Source organism: Dendropsophus ebraccatus, chromosome 8 (genome assembly GCF_027789765.1).
Source record: "Dendropsophus ebraccatus isolate aDenEbr1 chromosome 8, aDenEbr1.pat, whole genome shotgun sequence".
Classification (NCBI taxonomy): Eukaryota; Metazoa; Chordata; class Amphibia; order Anura; family Hylidae; genus Dendropsophus; species Dendropsophus ebraccatus.
In genome coordinates this window covers 72,077,080-72,097,518 of record NC_091461.1, presented here as the reverse complement: position 1 = coordinate 72,097,518, position 20,439 = coordinate 72,077,080, and the positions used below count along the sequence as shown (strand labels likewise).

The 20,439-nt window shown below is 41.7% G+C and overlaps 1 protein-coding gene across 1 annotated transcript in view; it reads left to right on the top strand.

Moving 5' to 3' along the window:
* Nucleotides 1-20,439, top strand: part of GRID1 (glutamate ionotropic receptor delta type subunit 1) — a 907,710-nt gene that overhangs the window by 463,640 nt on the left and 423,631 nt on the right. The window contains exon 4 of the mRNA XM_069979187.1: nucleotides 13,951-14,156. Coding sequence (XP_069835288.1) covers nucleotides 13,951-14,156 — 206 coding nt within the window. The remainder of the gene's footprint in view (nucleotides 1-13,950; nucleotides 14,157-20,439) is intronic.

Here is a 20,439-nt window from a genome sequence, read left to right as displayed (position 1 = left end):
TAGTGGTGTAGTGTCAAACTTTATTCAATGTAATGTAGTGTTTTTTACGTGTTTTTTTTACAGTAAGTATAAAAAAAAACCTACGCCAACAAAGGCGTTGCTGATAAATGCCGCACTTATGCGCGACACTTATAAGCAGACCGTGGCAGTAGAATACAGAAAAAAAACACCCTACGCCAAAAAGGAGGAGTTGCTGATTAGCAGCGCACTTTCGTGCGATGCTGATCAACACTCAGCGGCGATAGGGTGCGGAAAATAGAAAAAAAATAATTTGGAAAAAAAAAAAAAAACTTTTTCTATATTCTGAATATCCCTGTAGCTGCTGATAAGTGTATTACACATATCAGCCGCTAGGGGGCAGCAGAGCGCAAAATCCGGAAATTGACGAGGCTGGAGCCGAAAATAGCCGAGAGAAGACGACGGGGACCGCCGGAAAGACCCGAAGACCGAACGTAATGACGGAGGACGCCGCGAACCCGGAAGCCGCCGATCAGGAGCCCGGGACAGGTGAGTAATGTACAAATACCTGCTCAGGACCCCTCCGCTACCTAGCTGAGGGGTCCAGGGCAGGTATTTATTATTTTGTGGGACTCTGATCGCCGTGCCACCGGCCCGATCGCCGTGAACGGCCGGCCGGCCGTTCACGGCGATCGGGCCGGTGGCACGGCGATCAACATTACTTTTTACAGTAATGGCGGTCGGCGCCGTCCTCGGACAGCACCGACCGCCATTTTTTTTCCGGGTCATCGGGTCACCGATGACCCGGAAAGGTTCCGATCGCCACTATTGGCTGATCTGAATTGATTAGCCAATAGCGGCGATCGTAAGCACGGGGGGTGTTAACCACCCCCCGTGCCGTGAAGCTATGATGGCCTGCTATGATTTATAGCAGGCCATCTTCCCCGACCGCTGTGTGTGAACACGCAGCGATCGGGGAAACATCGGGCGTAAATTTACGCCCTGATGCGCTAAGTACCAGGGCGCGAGGGCGTAAGTTTACGCCCGATGTCGTTAAGGGGTTAAGGCTATGTTCACATGACACTTTTTCCCATGCATTTATTATTTTTAAAATGACGTCTATCATTTTGAGTTCAAAATTATATAATTCATTTTGCGTTTTGGCTACCCGTCATTACAATGACGGCTGTTGGTATATTATATTAGTTCAAGTGGACTAATTGTCTTATGAAAAGTTCATAGAATTTAATAGTAAAGATGGTGAAAGAAGGGTGAAAAAAGAAAAACCGTGTGTGAACAATTAAAAAAATAACATCCATTGTTGGCAAAAGATGTCTGCAAATAATGATCATTATTTTGATGTCAGTGCAAACTTAGTAATTTTATACACCGTGCATTGGGCAGCTGTCATTCTGTTGACTTTAACATATTCCATTGAGGTCAATGAAAATGCTGTAATAACAGACATCATTTAAAAAAAAAAAAAAAAGGGCTAACCTGCTGATAGCTCCCTATTGCACACAGGTTGCTGAGGATATAGGTATAACAAAACCAAGAGTTGCCAAAAATCAGACCAAAAAAACCTATATTTTCCAATAGCCTAAAGGAATACTAGGGTAACTTTATTTGTAAAAAAAAAAAAAAAAAATGCTCACATTTAAAAACACATCAACACTACCATCTAGTGTACTATAAGAATCAGTTATTCAACTTTGATAGACATCGGCAATGAATGAGTTACAAATTATGGACTGAATGAAGAAAGTATGGCTAGTGTCAATGCTAATTCAAAGATGAGCTTGCCTCTGTCAAGAGGCGTTGGGGACGAGGGTATGTCTCTTACCTTCATCTTCAATGCAGATCTCATGCAGTTTTAGGCTACGTTCACACAATGTAACTTTTCCATTAATCACGCCCTTTGTTGCTGATTTGCAACAACGGCCGTGATTAATAGAAAAGTTTTGTTGCACTAGAGGGAATCCCGGCCGAGTGTATACACATAGTATACACTCCAGCCAGGATCCCTAGCGGCCACAGGAAAAACTGACATGTCATTTGAATAGCGGTCGTAGAACACCGCCAACTCACACAATCGAGAGTGTGGCTCTGGCTGCACACAAACGCGGGTGCGCACGGATGCATGCGCATCCTAATTCAATAGAAATTAGGTTTATCGGGCCGGTACTGCAGTTTTGGCCGGGATAAACTTGACTGACATGGCAGTTCTGTGACATGGCCGGGTTACAGAATGGCTGATGTCTCACGTAGTATGAAGTTGGCCTTAATGTAATTCTGTGTCCAGTTAGGGGTGGGGCAATTCTCCAAACAGCTCTGCCGGAAGCTATCAGCAGGATAGGGTGCAGCTTGATGATTTTCTGTAAGCGAGCACTGATCTCCTAGATTCGTGCTCGCTTAGGCTGGGTTCACACTGCGTTTTTGCAATCTGTTTTATTTTTCATCCGTTTTTTGCAAAAAAATGATGAAAAAAACGAATGCATTTGTGTGTATCGGTTTTGATCCGTTTCTCCATTGACTTCCATTGTAAAAAAAAGGATCAAAACGGATCCGTTTTTATTGACGGACATAAAACGTAGCTGACACTATTTTTGTGTCTTAAAAAAAACGGATCCGTTTTGATCCGTTTTTTTTTTACAATGGAAGTCAATGGAAAAACGGATCAAAACAGATGCACACAAATGCATCAGTTTTTTTCATCAGTTTTTCATCCTTTTTTTGAAAAAAGGATGAAAAAAACGGATTGCAAAAACTCAGTGTGAACCTAGCCTTACCGAGCCCATAAGCTGCCTTATAATGCTTAGCAATGTCTGTGTTGCCCTTGTAAGAATAAACTCTATACTTCTCCACGCTCCCTGACATCCTGTTAGCTTTGGCCTGTCCCTGGCACAGTGTGAAGTCACAGGCCGATCAGCCAATCACCGGAAGAGTGCCACAGTGCTGTCCTAATGATTGGCTAAATGGTCTGTCACTTCAGACAGTGCCAGGATCAGGCCAAAGCTAGCAGTACGTTGTGGAGAGGTACGTTGGAGTTTTTCTTTTACACAGCAACCAACCCTCAGCCACGCACTCGATGCTTGATCATTATAGCTCTGGATTTAAAGAAGCCATCAGCCAATGTTCGTTTAACCCCTTACCCCAGCCTGTTTTGGCCTTAAGGCCTGGGGCCTATTTTTCAAGTCTGACCCTTCTCTTTTTATGTAGTGATAACTGCGATGCTTTAAACTTTTGCGGTTATTCTGAGCTTGTTTTTTCGTGACATATGCCTTTTTTATGTTTGTGGTACACTTTTATTGATACACTCAGTTTTTTGTAAACAGCAGCAAAAAAAAAACACATCTGCACAAGAATTTGAAAAATTTAAGTTTCTTTATATTCAAAATTCTCTTTTTATGAGAAAAATAGTCATGTCACATGCACTATTTATTACTGTAACATCTACAACATGTCTACTTTATGTTGATGTCCTTTGGTGAACGTCCTTTTACTTTTTAGTATGTTAAAGTGCTTCAAAATTTTGCAATGATTTTTTTTAATTTTCAGGAAAATTTCACATTCTGATTTTTTTAGGGACCAGTTTACTTCTAAAGTAGATTTGTGAGGGTTGTATCAGTTACCCCCATACTAGTCCCTCTACTGTAAAAACTGTCCCCCTGAAAGTATTCAAAGTAACATTTCATAAGTTTATTTTAATCAATTTTTTCCCCCTATAACACAGCAAATATTAACTGAGAAATGGAACTCAATATCTATTCTCCTTATTCCAATGTTTCTAGAAATATCCCATATTTGGCCGCAGTGCGTCACCTGACTCAACCACAGGCCTCAGACATGACAAAGAATATTGGATCCTTTTTTATTTCTGTTTTTTTATAGCCATTATATCATGTCACAGAGGCCTTGGGGTACCAAAATATTTTAGCAAGACAAGTAGACGTTTCTATCCGTACCATTCTGGGGGACATGTGACACCCTGATCCTTTTTTATTTTTATTTTTTTATGAGGTGGTACTAATAAAAAACACAATTAAGCAGCTGTTTTTCACTATTTTTTAGTACACCGTTTACTAGACGCTACATTGATAATCATCCGAATTGGCCTTATTCGATTGATTAGTGTTCCATTTAATCGGGCCCTTAGACTTGACCAGCCAAATCAACTTTTTTTTTTTAAACCATGTTTTATTGAAATTTTTCATGGATAAAGTAAAACAGAAGTACAGGTACAAGTACAGAAATGAATCACAGTAGGTACTTTGTGCAGAGAAAATACTCGTGTGAGCGGTTACATGTATAACAATATCTCCAAATATGGGGCTTTGTCTGTAGAAACATGTAGAAAATGGAAGATAAAATGAGGATTACACTGTACTTCATATTGCAGTAATATTCTGATACATAGCATTCAGTAAAAACCAGAACTCTACACTAAGAACACAAAAAAACAAAAACAAAAAAAAACATGAACCTTTAGCATAGTCCAAACAAGGTCAGTGCTGGATAGAAAGACTGAATCATCCTAATAACTGGCCGCCAGGGATGTGGCGAAGTATCATGGCGGTGAGGAAGTCATGTTAAGTGGATCACTGCTTATGCAATGCGTAACATAGGGCGACAGTACATATAGAACCTATAGTTCAGAAAATATTGCAATCTTCTAGAGTAAGACGAAGCCTAGATCAAGTGGGGTCAGGGAGTTTGAGATTGCCTAGTTCACCTTTTAGATCAGCCTGGCAGTACCAAGTCGTCAGTTTGAAATGTCGCATTAATTGGTATCGTTTAGTGGCCGGACTCCACGATTGTATATAGGATTTCCATTTAAGGAAAAAGTTTTTGGATAGTTGCTCTTTATTACGTAATGTGATGATTAGCTCATGCTGTAATATGGAGTCCATGTATTCGCTAATTTCTCCTATATTCGGTACTGAGGGCTTGATCCAGTGGCGCAGTATGCATTTTAGTGTGGCTAGAAGAAGTAGGTGTATACCCTTATTGGCTATTAGGGGTTTTGAGGGGTCCCCGGGATCAGTAGGGATGTAATGGAATATATAGGCTAGTGGGTCTAGAATTATGTCTAGTTTCCAGACACGCTTCATGAGAGATTTGACTGCAGACCATACATGTTGTATCTCTCCACAATGCCATAGGCAGTGAAACAGATCAGCTTTCGGTAAGTTACATTTTGGGCATTTATTCAAACGGTTGCCGTGGGTGCTCCCAGAGGGCAGGTTGAAAGCATATGTGGCTTTATGGATCAGTCTCATATGAGCTTCCCTTAGGTTTTCGTTCGTGGTTGCTTGTCTGACAAATACTATCCCTTTCCGAATTCTGTCGGGTAAGTCATCCACAGTGAAGAGCGATGCCCATTTGTTCAGGACTCTTTGTGTTTCTTTAGTCTGATATGTGTCCTCCAGGAACCTATATATATCTGATAGCGAGTCATGACGGGAGGCAGGGCCTATCAATAGGTCAAATCTATTAGGTTTTTCTAATTTGTCACAGTTCATAGCTAAAGCTCTGAAGTGCGATTTTAGTTGGATGTGTTGCCAGGATTGTGAATGAGACAAGTTGAATTTGGAGGAACATGCCTCCTAAGAAAGGAAGGATCCTGACTCCAGATCCTATAAATCCCCTAGACAATTTACCTTGCGGTCTCTCCATTCTCTGTAGAATTTATTTGTAGTGCCTTGTGTAAACGTTGGGGATCCCCACAATGGGCTATACTTAGACACAATATATCGTAGATTGAATATTTTCCTGGCTTCTTTCCAGGTCGAAATGGTATCAATCAGAAAAGGGCTGGATCTGATTGACTTCGGGAGGCTGGCAAATTTGGTATGCAGGAGCGCTGCCAGGGACCATGGGGAGACTAGTTGGGATTATAGCTCATAGTTAGAATGAAAATTAGTGTGGAGTATCCAATCCCTAACATGCCGGAACATTGCTGCCAAGTTATATAATCTAATGTGGGATAACTGGGTACCTCCGACAGTCTTGGGAAGGCATAACGCTTCATAAGATATACATGATTTTTTGCCATTCCAGATAAATTTTAAGAAGAGGCTACGTAGTTTAACATGGTCCGTATGACGGAGGAGTAGTGGGATAGTCTGCATAGGGTAAAGCAGCTTGGGAAATGTCATCATTTTGAGCAGGTGTATGCGGCCTAGGAGGGACAGGGGCAGGGAAGACTATCTGGATAGCTCTAGGTCAATTTTCCTGATTAATGGGGGGTAATTTAGCATATAAAGGGACAAGGGAGATTTGCCTATCTTTATGCCAAGGTATGTAATATGGGAATGGTTAATTAGTATAGGGGAAGGTATGTCTCGTTTGTCCAGGTTGCAGTTTAAAGGTAATAACTGGCATTTGTTTACGTTAATTCTGTAACCCGAGAAAGTGCCGAAGTGGTTGATGGTGTCAAGGAGTGGTGTCAAGTGTTCTTTGGGGGAGTTAATGAAAATAAGGGTATCATCCACGAAGCAGGCTAGTTTCACTTCTCGGTTACCAACCATGATCCCCCTATAGACATCGGAATGTATGAGATGGTGGGCTAAGGGCTCTATGGCCAGATTGAAGAGGAGTGGGGAGAGGGGGCAACCCTGTCTGGTGCCCCTCTGAAGAGGAAAGGCCTCAGACAGGGTTCCGGGTGTGTGGATCCTGGCTGTCGGGCGGGAATAAATAGATTTTAGGAAACCACGGAAGTATCCCCGGACACCAAATTTTTCCAGGGCCATGTCCAGCCAGGCCCAGCTAACATTATCAAATGCCTTTTCTGCATCAACTATAAAGAGAGCTGGAGCTTGGCTGGAGTAGGGGCGGTTGCTAATGGCTGTCTGGACCGCCAAGACTGTCCTTAAGTTAGTGACAGCGGACCTACCTATTATAAAACCCGATTGGTGAGAGCCCACTAATGTTGGGAGAAGGGAACCCAACCTAGAGGCCAATATCTTGGACAACAGTTTTAGATCTTGGTTTATCAAAGATATGGGCCTGTAGGATGCGGGCGAGTTTGGGTCTTTACCCGGTTTGTGTAGGACCTTGATGTGTGCTAGATCTCCTGAAGGGAGTCTCCTACCCTCTAGAAAGATAGTGTTAAATAGATCTACAAGATCAGGGGCTATTTGGTCAGATAGCAATTTGTAATATTCCCCTGAAAAGCCATCTGGTCCCGGGGCTTTATGGTTGTTAAGTGACTTGATTGTGTGGAGCACTTCTCCAGATGAGATAGGGGCATTTAGCGACGCTACAGCCTCTTCGTCCAGACTGGGTAAATTTAGAGAGGAGAGGAAACGTTCAGCTGCGGGTAGATCTAATGGGCCTTGGGTATATAGCTCTGAGTAGAAGTCCTTGAGGATCTTGGAGATCCACTTAGGCTCAGTTTGCAGAGCTCCAGTAGATTCCTGGAGAGACCTAATATGCTCAGGCTTGCGTCTGCCCCTGGCTAAATTTGCCAGCATCCTCCCTGATTTATTGCCAAACTTATAAAGGTCAGCATACAATTGGTCCCTTTTTAAATTTTCTAAGCGATCTTGGGCTATATCATAATTCTGCTTTGCTGCTATCCAGGAGTCTTTAGTTTTGCAATTGGGGCTAGTAAGGAAATTAGTATAGGCTAGTCTGAGGGCTGAAGACAGATTATTATATTCTCGGGTGACCGTTTTCTTATAGGAAGAGATGTAGGCAATAATCTTGCCTCTCATGACAGCTTTGGAGGTTTCCCAGTAGAGAACCCAATCCAACTTATGGGCTGCATTATCAGTGGAGAATTCTAGCCACCAGTGTTGCAGTAACTGTTGGAAATTTGTGTCACCTGCTAGAAAAGTCGGGAGCCTCCATATCCTGTCTGTTCCCCTGGGGACGTCATCTCTGAGGATGATGCTCACCGGTGAATGGTCTGATAGGACCAGGTCATGTATGTGCGTTTCTATTATCTTGTCTAGAAGAGAAAGAGGTTAGAAAGAAATCTAAGCGAGACCAAGCATCTTGCGCGTGGGAATAATGGGTGAATTCCCTTTCAGTAGGGGAAAGATGACGCCACGCATCAACCAGAGTGCATGTATCCATCAAAGGTTGGACATAGATGTCGTCTGATTTCCTATTGGTGGATACATTCTTTGATCTCTTGCGGTCCTCAGCTGTGTGCGCTACCGAGTTGAAGTCACCTCCCAGTAGTCTATAATACTCGCCATCTTGCAGTACAGTATTTTCTAGGAGTTGGAAAAATGGGCGTCTATTGAAATTTGGGGCATAGATGTTGTATAGGGAAATCCTCCCAGCCGGAGTGTCTAATTTCAGAGTATGGAGTCTCCCCTCTTTATCCTGCTGTTGTGAGATAAGAGAGTACTGGAGATTCCTGTGTAACAAAGTTAGTGTTCCCCCTTTATTGTCCACCGCTTCATGCGGAAGAAGTCCGCTTCAGACAAGTGTGTCTCCTGGAGCATTGCTATGTCTGCTTTTAATCGGGCAAGGTGGCGGAGTATTTTAGTCTTCTTAGAGGGGGATCTCAGTCCCTTAACATTCCAAATTACAACTTTCATAACAGTAGATCATTGTTTTAGGGGATGTTGTGGCGCATCAGGTGATTATATAGATCTCGTGGACTATGCGAATAACAAAACCATAAACTGTAAGTATAACATAACGGAAACAGTTCCAATACAACACTGCGAGGCATATAACAGTCAGAGACTTCACTTCTTTCGCGGTGTGTGTGTGGGCCTCGTAAACCACACCTAGTGATGAAGGGAATGTCTGGTAAAACAGGTGCTATGAGAGGCAACGTGTACCAATCATGGACACTATAAACAAGCCGCTTGCTTATAGCAGCGGCCAGGAATGGGCTAGAGACTAAAAGAACAGTACTTAACTAGACTAAGGAAATGTACATTTTTACACCGGGATAACAGCTTAAGGGAACAAAACATTATGGGGGATCCCCTTTAACCAAGTGGCCCCATGGCCTAATTTATAGGGGAACAGTATCTCAAAAACTACACATAAGTGAAAACATTAATGATTATACTTATGAGGTGAGTGGAAAGTTCAGTCCATCGTGTCTTGAGACGGCTGTGGACTGTTCAATCTGCGACGCTTGGACTTGTCAGGTGTCGCCGTAGCCGCTGCGATGCCAAAGAAGTGTGCCGCTTCGTCCGGGTTATGAAAGATCTCGGATGTGCCGTCAGGTCTGAAGATTCTCAGAGTAGCTGGGAATTTGTAATGCAAAGTCATTGAAAAGTAGGACTTTGTATCCTCTGACCAAGGTTTCTGCCTGGTTCTTCTTATATGCTTGCAGGATAGCAAACTTGTCTGTATAATTGAGATATTTCACTATGACCTGACGTGGCTTGGGCTGTGCGTTGTTACTGGAAGAGGTGCGTGGCGGGCCAAGTCTGTGTGCCCTCTCCACTGTGCAAGGCATAGGCATCCCCAAGGCTTGAGGTAGTTCTTCTGCACAGATTTTATGCAGGCATGTGGCCGCTACGGATTCAGGCAAGCCGACTATTCTCAGATTGCTCCTTCTGGAGCGATTTTCCAGATCTTCGGTCTTGTCCTGCAATGACTTTATTATCCGGGCGGATTGCTGAAGTTTGGCTTTGGCGTAGGTCAGTTCCGTTTCCACAGTATCTAGCCTTTCTCCAAGGTCTGTGATCTGGCTGGTGTGCTGTGCTATGTCCCCATGTATTTGATTCAGTGCAGAGGTAATAGTCGAGTCCAGGGAAGCCTTAAGGTCTGGGCCGAGAATCTTTGCCACTTCAATGGCTAGAGATTTGCAGGACAGTTTTAGACTAAGGATAACTGTGTCCCCTTCTTCATCAATCATGACTGCCGATTCTTGTGTTAGGCTGGGCTGTACCTCTGCAGACGCTTGTCCCTCCGGTTCTGACGCAGCTGGCGCCATCTTGTTCTTAAGTTTAGTACGCTGCTGCAGAGCCTCTGTTTGTGCATAGTTTGCCGCCTCTCCGCCCCGCTGCACGAACTTCTCCATCGCTTGGAGCAGGTGTCCGTGGGCTCCACTCTCACTGAAGTCCCCACTTGGATAAGATTGGAGGCGGGAGGACAGTTATTTAGCTGTGTCCGAGACGGAGCTGCTCTCTCACGCAGTTACCATCCGCGCACCGGAACCGGAAGTCCTCATCAACTTTTATGTTGAACATATTTTTAAAGAATTTTTTGGTAATGCATTTTCTCATTTTCATTTTTGGTCACTATGCCTAATAATAAGCTAATATTCTCTGTATAGATCACTGTTAAAGAAGTCTTGTTTTTTATGTTTAAAGTGACACTGTCACCCCCTATTTGCATTTTGACTGCTCTCCACAGGTGTAAAGGGTAAATTTTACAGCTTTCATTACTTATTTGATATCACACCTCATGGTGCTTGTTCTGGTAAAAAGTCGTTTTTATCACCTGTGGATTGGTATATGTGGGCGGGGTTGGCAGCTTATGTGCCACATCCGCCCCTAGCACAACTTAGCCCCGCCCCCACCCGTGACGTCATTGCCGCGTAGGCCCCTTCCACTCAGCGGCCATTGGTGTGGGCCATTGGTGAGCGATGTGGCACATAAGCCACGCGGCCCCGCCCACATATACCAATCCACAGGTGATAAAAACAACTTTTTACCAGAACAAGCACCATGAGGTGTCATATAAAATAAGTAATGAAAGCTGTAACATTTACCCTTTACACCTGTGGAGAGCAGTCAAAAGGCAAAAAGGGGGAGACAGGGTCACTTTAACATAAAAAGGTGATTTAAAGTACGGTATTACCTCCGTTTACGAACACCTCGGTATTTGAACCAAATTTCCTTCTGAAGTTGTTCAGCACTCAAACATTGTTCGGTATAAAAAAAAAATTAGGGGAGGCAACTGTCAGCTAAACAAATGTTCAGCAGACAGTTATTGAGGTGTTTGAACACCAATGCTCAAAGAGGCGGGGACTCCCATCATAATGACAGTAATCCCCTCCTGCACAGTGATGTCCTCCCTCTTTTGGCGACTGGCGCACTCGGCTGCATAGAAGACACGCAGAAGAGCAGCCCTGGAGCTCCTGCACGGTGACGTTCCCCTCTCCAGGCAGCCAGCATGTCCCCTATGAAGTTGAGTGTGCCAGTCATCTTAAGAGGGAGGACGTCACTGTGCAGCAGCTCTGGAGCTGCTCTTCTTCTCCTTCTGGACTGCTGGTAGTTTAACATGTATTAGGTGCACTTGGGGGATGCTGTGGGGGATGCCAGCATATTGGGGGTGACATTCTCCCTCACCAGGTGGCCGGTGTGTCTCCTATGCAGCTGAGTGCAGTAGCATGGTTTAGAGCGGACACTCCCATCATTATGATGACATCATTACGATGCACCATTATTTACTGCTAGTCTTTACACTCTTTGGGCAGGGTGCTCTGATAAAACACATTTACAATGTTCCCTTTGGGAACGCACAGTTTAGTTCTGGAATAGTCTTCCAGAATCTATTAAGTTCAAGAACAGAGGTATTTTGTTTTCTAACTTGGATGATACAGCCTGTCTTTGTTTTCTCTTATAAAATTTAAGAACTTTAAAGCACAGTATATCATAGTGCCATTAATGGTGCGTTCACACCTACAGGATCTGCAGCTGATTTTCTGCAGCAGATTTCATTTAACCTCTTAAGGACATAGGACGTACCGGTACGTCCTATGTCCTCACTTGCACTTCAAAGCGGGGCCGCGCGGCGGCCCCGCTTTGAAGTGCCGCGATCCCGGGTGCCGCGTGTAGCCCGGGACCGCCGCTATTAGCGGGCACGGTCTGATCGCCGTGCCCGCTAATTAGCTAATCGGAGGCAGCTGTCAAAGTTGACAGCTGCCTCCGATTACCGGAGGCAACGTTTCCCTGGTGTCTAGTGGGGGAGATCGCTCCTCCGGGACCTTGTCCCGGAGGAGCGATCTCCGTTACTGATGCCGGCCGGGGACGCGTCCAAGATGGCGCCGTCCTCGGCTCGGCACTCGTTTACTTCCGGCTGCAGCAGCCGAAAGCAAACGAGTGCCGATCTCATGGATCTCTGCAGCATATCTATGCTGCAGAGATCTCAATGAGAGATCACAGTGTATATACTAGAAGTCCCCCAGGGGGGCTTCTAGTATATGTGTAAAAAAAAAAAAAAAAAGTGTTGTTAATAGTAAAAAGCCCCCTCCCCTAATAAAAGTCTGAATCACCCCCCTTTTCCCAGGTTTTAAATAAAAGTAAACAAATAAATAAATAAATAAACATGTTTGCTATCGCCGTGTGCGTAATCGCCCGAACTATTACTTAATCACATTCCTGATCTCGTACGGTAAACGGCGTCAGCGCAAAAAAATCCCAAAGTGCAAAATTGCGCATTTTTGGTCGCATCAAATCCAGAAAAAATGTAATAAAAAGCGATCAAAAAGACATATATGGGCAATCAAGGTACCGATAGAAAGATCAAATCATGGCGCAAAAAATGACACCTCGCACAGCCCCATAGACCAAAGGATAAAAGCACTATAAGCCTGGGAATGGAGCGATTTTAAGGAACGTATATTGGTTAACAACGGTTTGAATTTTTTACAGGCCATCAGATACAATATAAGTTATACATGTTATATATCGTTTTAATCGTAACGACTTGAGGAACATGCATAACAAGTCAGTTTTACCCCAGGGTGAATGGCGTAAAAACACATTTCCCCCAAATAAAAGAAATGCGTTTTTTTTTTTCAATTTCACCACACTTCGAATTTTTTTCTGGTTTCGCAGTGTACTTTATGCAAAAATTCAGCCTGTAATTGCAAAGTACAATTAGTGACGCAAAAAATAAGGGGTCATGGGGGTTTCTAGGTGGAAAAATGCAAGTGCTATAACCTTTTAAACACAAGGAGGAAAAACCGAAAACGTAAAAACGAAAATGGGCCATGTCCTTAAAGGGTTAAATAACTGAACACAGCATCAAATCTGCTGCAGATCTGCTGCAGATCTGCTGCAGATCCTGTAGGTGTGAACGCACCCTAAGGGTGTATTGTTTGGGCTTTTAGGTGAATCAGCTCCATATCGAGTGGCTGTCAGTTGCCTTTAGCAGCTGTTTTTGTCAGCCACTGCTAATAGCTTGCATGGAACAGTTCCTAACTGTGTAAATATAGCCACCAAAGCTGCCAGTAGCATTTAAACAGTTTGAATGCACATCACTGGTGGTATAGGGTAGCAATGGGAAACCTTTCGCCCTCCAACTGTTGCAAAACTACAGTTCCCAACATGCCTGGACAGCAAAAGCCTTGTCTTTGTCTTTCTAGGCATGACAACAATTGAAGTTTTGCAACAACTGAAGGGCCGAATGTTCCCCATCTTTGTAGTATTGTCATTGCAGAATTACATTGATCTGTCAGATTGTTCATAAACATTGCTTTAGTGAAATGTGTTACAAAAAGTACAAAAGAGACATTTAATTTTACAGAGCTGGTTGAGGGCTCATTTTTGTCCCATGATCTATACCTTTTATTTAAGGTGTGTGTGTGTGTGTGTGTGTGTGTGTGTGTGTATATATATATATATATATATATATATATATATATATATATATATGTCTCCTAAGTGGTCTTATTTAAGCAATCATTAGATTGCTTATACTGATCAATGCTATGCCTTTGCATACCATTGACCAGTATTTTTGCTGCTTTGCATAGAGTTTGCCTGAGGCAGATCCCCAATCTGATAGGACAGAGAGTATTATTCCTCCATCTGTCAGGAAAATTGATCGATACCCCCACAGTCATGCAGTCAGATCAACATACAACCGGTCCTGCTAAAAAAAAGAGCCCCTTAATGGCTCTGTTTATGGAAAGATTATGGAAAGAGTTGTTACTACCAAAAGGCGAGAAGGAAAAAATGCAAAAGAAAAAAGAAAGTCCTGGCCTATAGCCATATTTTTAAATCCTCACAGACTTCTTTAACAATGAATTGTAATTCTTCTTTTTATTCTCTGTTGTAGATATTCAGGGACTACAGGGATTTCTGGACCAAGCATCAAGATTAGGGCTTGATGTATCATTGCAAAAAGTGGACAGAAACATCAGTAAAGTTTTTGCCAGCCTCTTCACTTCTATGAAAACAGAAGAGCTGAATCGCTATCGTGACACCTTACGCAGAGCAATTTTACTTCTGAGTCCAAGAGGAGCACAAAACTTCATCAATGAGGTCGGTTACTCATTTATGTTGGCAACTGAAGTGTTATAAGGCCATGCTCAAGGGAAAACTGCATTTAATATGTGATGTGTGAACTCAGCCTTAGGCTGTTTTGTTATGTTCATGGTTTGGCATAGATATGTGTTCCTGCCGATATTTGTTCACCAATGTTGTTTCACTTCAGAAAAAAGCTGGCTATAGAAAACGTTGGGTAAAAGCTGTAGCAGAAAAAATTAAATGTAACAGAATGTAATTTTATTCTTGCCAAACAGATTGAGAATTATAGTTCGACCTGAAATATACATGAGGTCTGTCATGTTACCGGTGACAATATCCTAATGCGTTTTCTATCTAAATCCTGTGACAGTAGCTTACTACATCGATGCAATGGAGCAGAAAGACCACAGGTTTATCAATGAAGAAATGTATTTCTTTTCAAGGTCAAAAAACAAACAGTCAAAACACAAAGTCCAAAGCCATAAGTGATCTGAAGCAAAAATGCTGGAAGACAGGCACTTTAATGCAGAACATCAGTGCAGCTACAAAATTAAATCAATTGATCTTGCCAGTAAGATATGGTCAGTTTGGGATATTATAATAATTTATACCTTCTGCTTATAAAATAGAAATTATTTTGTCTCTTTTCTGAAATTTAACAGTACGGTGCTGAGTGTTGAGAAATGTAACATAGGGCAATTTAATTGTTATTTAAGGAACATCTTTAATTGCCGTGTATCCACTATCTTTGGTCACCCCTGCTCAGTTAAATCGCAGTCACGTGATCTGTCCTATTATTTTTTACATCACATGCAAGCAAGGAGTATAGTGGGAAAAGTGTATGCACTGTTGCATGGCAACAGCAGGGTCACAGTTCAGAGAGGAAACCAGGAAGTAATCAGATACAAAGAAAAGAAAAATGGTACATTGATATGAGCTACTTTACTAGAAACAGCATATTTGTTTTCCTTTACATAAATGTATGTGGTACACATATGATTATACCTTCTTTGCTTTGGGACACCACCCCTTTAACCCTTTGCTGCAAAAAGATCCAGGACTGAAAGACTATCAGTTCACACATCTTGATGTTCCGACACGTCATAATGTGCAGGGGTTCTATGAAGCAAGGCCAAGAGCTTCATAGAGAGTGAGGACCGGCTTCCATCAATAGCTGGGTTAATAACATGCCACAGTGATCGCACTGTTGCCCCATTAACCCCTTAAAGGCTGTTATCACAACGTTTAAGTGTAAGTGACAGGCCTGACTGCTCTCTGACTGCTGGACATAAAATACTTACCTCTGTGCGGTCCAATCGGCGATCTACTAATAAAGTCTGCTAAAAGAGTCTGCTCTATTTTTGAAATTTATGACATAGCCTTTTACCTTTTAAAAGTTTAAATCACCCTCTTTACCAATTTATTTTAAAATAAAATAAAAAAAGATATATATATATCTATATATATATATATATATATATATATATATATATATATATATATATATATATACATACATTGGCTAGGTTCACACATTGTTTTATTTTTTTAGTAAAGAACGGATGCTGATCGCAATGGCCTCAGCGTCCGTTCTTCACTGCAGAGGCCTCATTGCATTGAAATCAATGCAATGCCGCCTGCTGTGTTCACACATCGTTATTCTAACGCACATTCTTTAGAACGGGGTTAGAAAAATGTGCCCTCTTCACACAATGCAATGTGCAGCGGCGGCCGTACATAGCATTGAAGTGAATGGCTAATTGATTTTCAGGCACACCCAGCGGTGCCCGCAAATCATTTGTGAAGAAAGAACGTTCCTGCAGCCGATACAGAGGTATCTGCTGCAGGAATGGGCTAGGTGCAGCCCGGCGGTCGTCTGTTTAACAGCGTCCGTTGCTTAGCAACAAACGCTGTTAAACGATGTGTGAACATAGCCATACATATTATAGTGAGCATAATTGTGTGTAATAATATTCCCACGTGGTGAGGGGTGTAAAGGAAAAGAGGGAAAAATTTTGAGGATTGTAGATGTTTTGTCATAATATCAGAACAAAAATAAAAAGTGATCAAAACTTCCCATCTACACAAAGGTCATAATAATGATTAAAAAAAAACAACAAAACTTTAGGTATAAAAATAAGGACAAGGAGCAAAAACAGAAACACAAAAATGAAAAAGTGACCCAAGATCAAAATAGGCTGCAGAGACAAAGGGTTAAGGGATTTCTAATAATAGAAAACATACTATTTTTACATACTTTTTATGTTAACTTATAGTGTAGCATGATAAATCAGACCCGTAGTAGGTGTTTATTGACAAGTACATGATTGGAGGAGACTTATATACACGTCCTTAGCAAATGGTAGCAAACTGTGTCAGCTGTTTAAATATTATAGCAAGTGACAGAGTCCCTTTAAGCTATACCTAGGCAAAACACATAATTAATTGAGATGGGAAAGATAACTAAGTAAAAATGAACACTATACGACGTCTTCTTCTCTAGTCTCCTTATATGGGTTTATAAATAAATATATATATATATATGCATTTTTTATTTACTTCAGTATTGTATTGTTTTACAGGTTAAATCGTGCCAGGGACATTGTAAAAAGTTCACAGGCTCTGTTGCATCTGTTCATCTTGCCCCTCTTTACCTTCCCCATCCCTCAGGCCACCTATTTATATGGATGTCAGCCATGGCCTGGCCATAACTTTCAATTACATAACTGGCCACAAGGCATCAATACAAAAATGTATTAACCCCTTCATGTCAGCAATACGTAGATATATGTTCCTGCTGCACAAATCAAGTGTAGCAGAAACGTATATGCACATTCCTGATATTGAAGGGGTTTTATGTGTGCGGGATCGCTGCAGTGAGAGGGGTCCCGCACACATCAATGTCCAGGGAGCTGAGGGTAAAGAGAGGCAGCTGTGATCCCGCAGCTGCATCTCATTAACCCCTTAAACACTGTGATCTATAGCGATTGCAGTGTTTAAGGTACACAGTGACAGAACAGCCATGCTGCGGGGGTCCCGATTGGATGTACTGACGGGTAGGAGTAAGCCACTTTTAAGAACATAGCCTAATTCTGGTTAAAATCAAGCATCTATTTTAAACAAATGAAAATGCCTTATCCTTATGCTAACTACTGTATATGGCTTAGTTGTTAGAATACATTAGAGAACTCGCATTGATGGATTGTTCTGTAAACTTTTACAGTAAGAATATTGAAATAAGAAATCCAACACTTCTCTACTGAAATGTTTTGCCTCTTTTTTAGCCATTCCTCTATATTTAACAATTACCAGTCCCCACTGTTACCAGAGCGATTTACACGAATCTACTGTAATGGTTTGGGGATCAAATAATCCTAAATCTTCCGCTCTTTGACTGCATTTTTCACACTGAGTGGTTCTATAAATTCTTTTCACCCTTGAAATAGGCACTTGCGAGGAACCTGCTATGTATTTTGCTGAGTTGCATTGCATGCTCGAGTTGACAACTATTACTGTATTGTAAGTTAAAGCAAGACAGACTTTTATGTGCACTGTGATGTAGACAGTAAAGCTGTGTTTGTTCATGTGATAACAAGTCACTGATGTCAGTTTGTCTCTTTTTGGACAACCCAGTGTGGGATACAATAGCTTTTACTCAGAAAATGAGCAAAAAACAACTGGGTAGCTAACAAAAAAACAGTAGATGACAAGCTGAACTATGGCAGCTAGAAACCAATGCTTAATTGCCAAGAAAGTTTTCATGAAAAAGAAACTGAGATTAGTGCTATGTGGTGCCCAGTTCTTTTCAACGAAAGGGTAAGAAAAATAGTTCATGTCAGAAGGACAATTAAGCACAGTACTTTAGGTGTTAGTAGGGTTACATAGCTTTATGCCCTTGTCCTAAATGAGGGGCGATAGGGAAGTAAAATTTAAGATAGATTTATCATCGGACACTTATATAGCCAACTACACACTTAAACAGAACTAATTCAGTTAGCAAGGTCAGTTTGTAGGTAAGGCGGAGTCTGATCAGCAATGCCTATGACTACCGCGTTACATTACAATGCAGATCAGCATTGCAGTGTAATATACTTGTCATCGTGAAATCATCAACTGCCAGTGCTAATTAGACAGATCATGTGACTGGGATTGAACTGAGCATGATTTTCCCAATAAAGTGTATGCCTGGCGGGCCGTTACCAAGGGCAACAGGTTATGAAACTAAACAGCACATGAGGGATAAGTGAGTCTATATCTATTGAACAATACATTTTAAGAAATGCTTGTAAATTTGGAAAATGTTTAATTTAACATAATGCATCACTACAGACCTAGTTTTCTTCATGACACCAACTCTTTAAGGCCATTTCCAGATTGGTCCTGATAGGGTTAATAATAATGAATTTATTTATAAATAAATAAATAGACAATTATTTCAACTCAAACAATATTTTACCATTAGTTTTTACAATGTAAGGCTATGTTCACACGTCGTATGAGACCGGCCGTTCCGTGACCCCGGCCGGGTCACGGAACAGGTGGTCTCTGGCCGGATTATCTTTCCGGCCACAGAGCTCTGATGCGGGCGTGAACTGACAGGGCTTTCTGCGGCCGGAATTCACTGAATTCCGGCCGCAGAAAACTGACATGTCAGTTATTTGAGGGGCCGCACGGGATCCCGTCCGGAGCGTATACGATGTGTATACGCTCCGACAGGGATCCCATTGAAAGTAAGGCATTGTTCCACCGCGCAAAAGTACGGCCGTTGTTGCCATCGGCAACAACGGCCGTACTTTTACGTAGTGTGAACATAGCCTTAAACTACACATAACCCCTGAAACCCCTTTATAACATACACCATGCCCCCTAAAAGTCTTTATAAAATACACCGTACACCCGGAAGTTTATCTATTTACACATTTTACCCCCTGAAATTAATTTAAAAACACTCAATACCCCTTAAGTTATACACCATATGGTCTAAAATTCATTAAATACACAATGTACATCCCAATATTCAGTACACACCATACCTCATGATTTTCATTTAAATATATACTGTACCACCTAAATCCATTATAATATACACACTGACACACACTTTACTTTTTGCAGTGGCAGTGATGGCTGCAGCATCACACTAATGAAGTATTATCTCCATGCTGCTACTAAAGAAAATGTTCTTCACACAGTGTTACCCTATATAATTGTTAAATAAAACCGCCACACTGATGTTCTACCATTACTAGTACAGTCCATATAGACACTATAAGAGATTACAGTACAGTTGCATCCAGTGACTCACAGGTGACATCTTTGCTGATTGAAGGTATGCACTTTCTCCTCCATCTGTCCCAGACTGCCAGGACAATTTCTTCCAGCCATAACCTATCTTTCAACAACCTGCTAAATATCTTAGGTTCCTCATTCTTCCATCTTTCTTCTTACCCTCCCATTAAACTGGGTGACAGAGTTCTTTGATGTGTTTCAAATTTGAACAGGAAGCATGCCCTATATACATGCTTACAGTTGAAAGAGTGATCAGGCATGAGTTATGTAAACATTTAATTTTACCCTTCTAGTCAGGATGCAGCTTACTCACCCTGCATCAGATCAGCACTCCCAGGTCAGTTATACCACTAGCCCGGTACTATAAATGATCATACATCTGGCCTACTGATTGTTCACTTAAACATTCTATAGATTTTGGCAATATCATATGCCTTTGCATTTCACATTTCACATACAACAAAAATATAGTATAAAACAGACTATAGGTCAGATAATATTGAATATACCAAAATAGCACTGGCTGCTGTATGTCAAAGAGATTCAGAGGCAGAATATCACTGGATTATGGAGAGTAAACAATACAAGGTACACAGTAGTGGAGAATGAGTATGAACTATAATAATAAATGACACCAAAATTGAATTTGGAGGGATGGGGATGAAGTGGCAAGGTAAGGGCACGGACTTTCATATATCACAATTCAGTAGAGAAATATAAAGCATGCTAAAATTGGCTGAATCAATACTTTAGAGTAAACAAGTGAAAGCAAATATAGAGAAAAAGCACTTAACACATGTTGAATAGCATCAGAGTGTTCTACTGTATGCTTTCATTCTAATAATGTCATTAAAATAATTGTTCAACAGCATTCAGAGTCATAGATAATTCTATTACCTTGCCAGGCTCCTGGACCCTCCAGTACACTGATTATTGGCCCAGGCTTTAAATAGGAGTAATGCTGCTCTAGATAATATGAGTGAATACATGGTAATGACAAAGTTCCCTT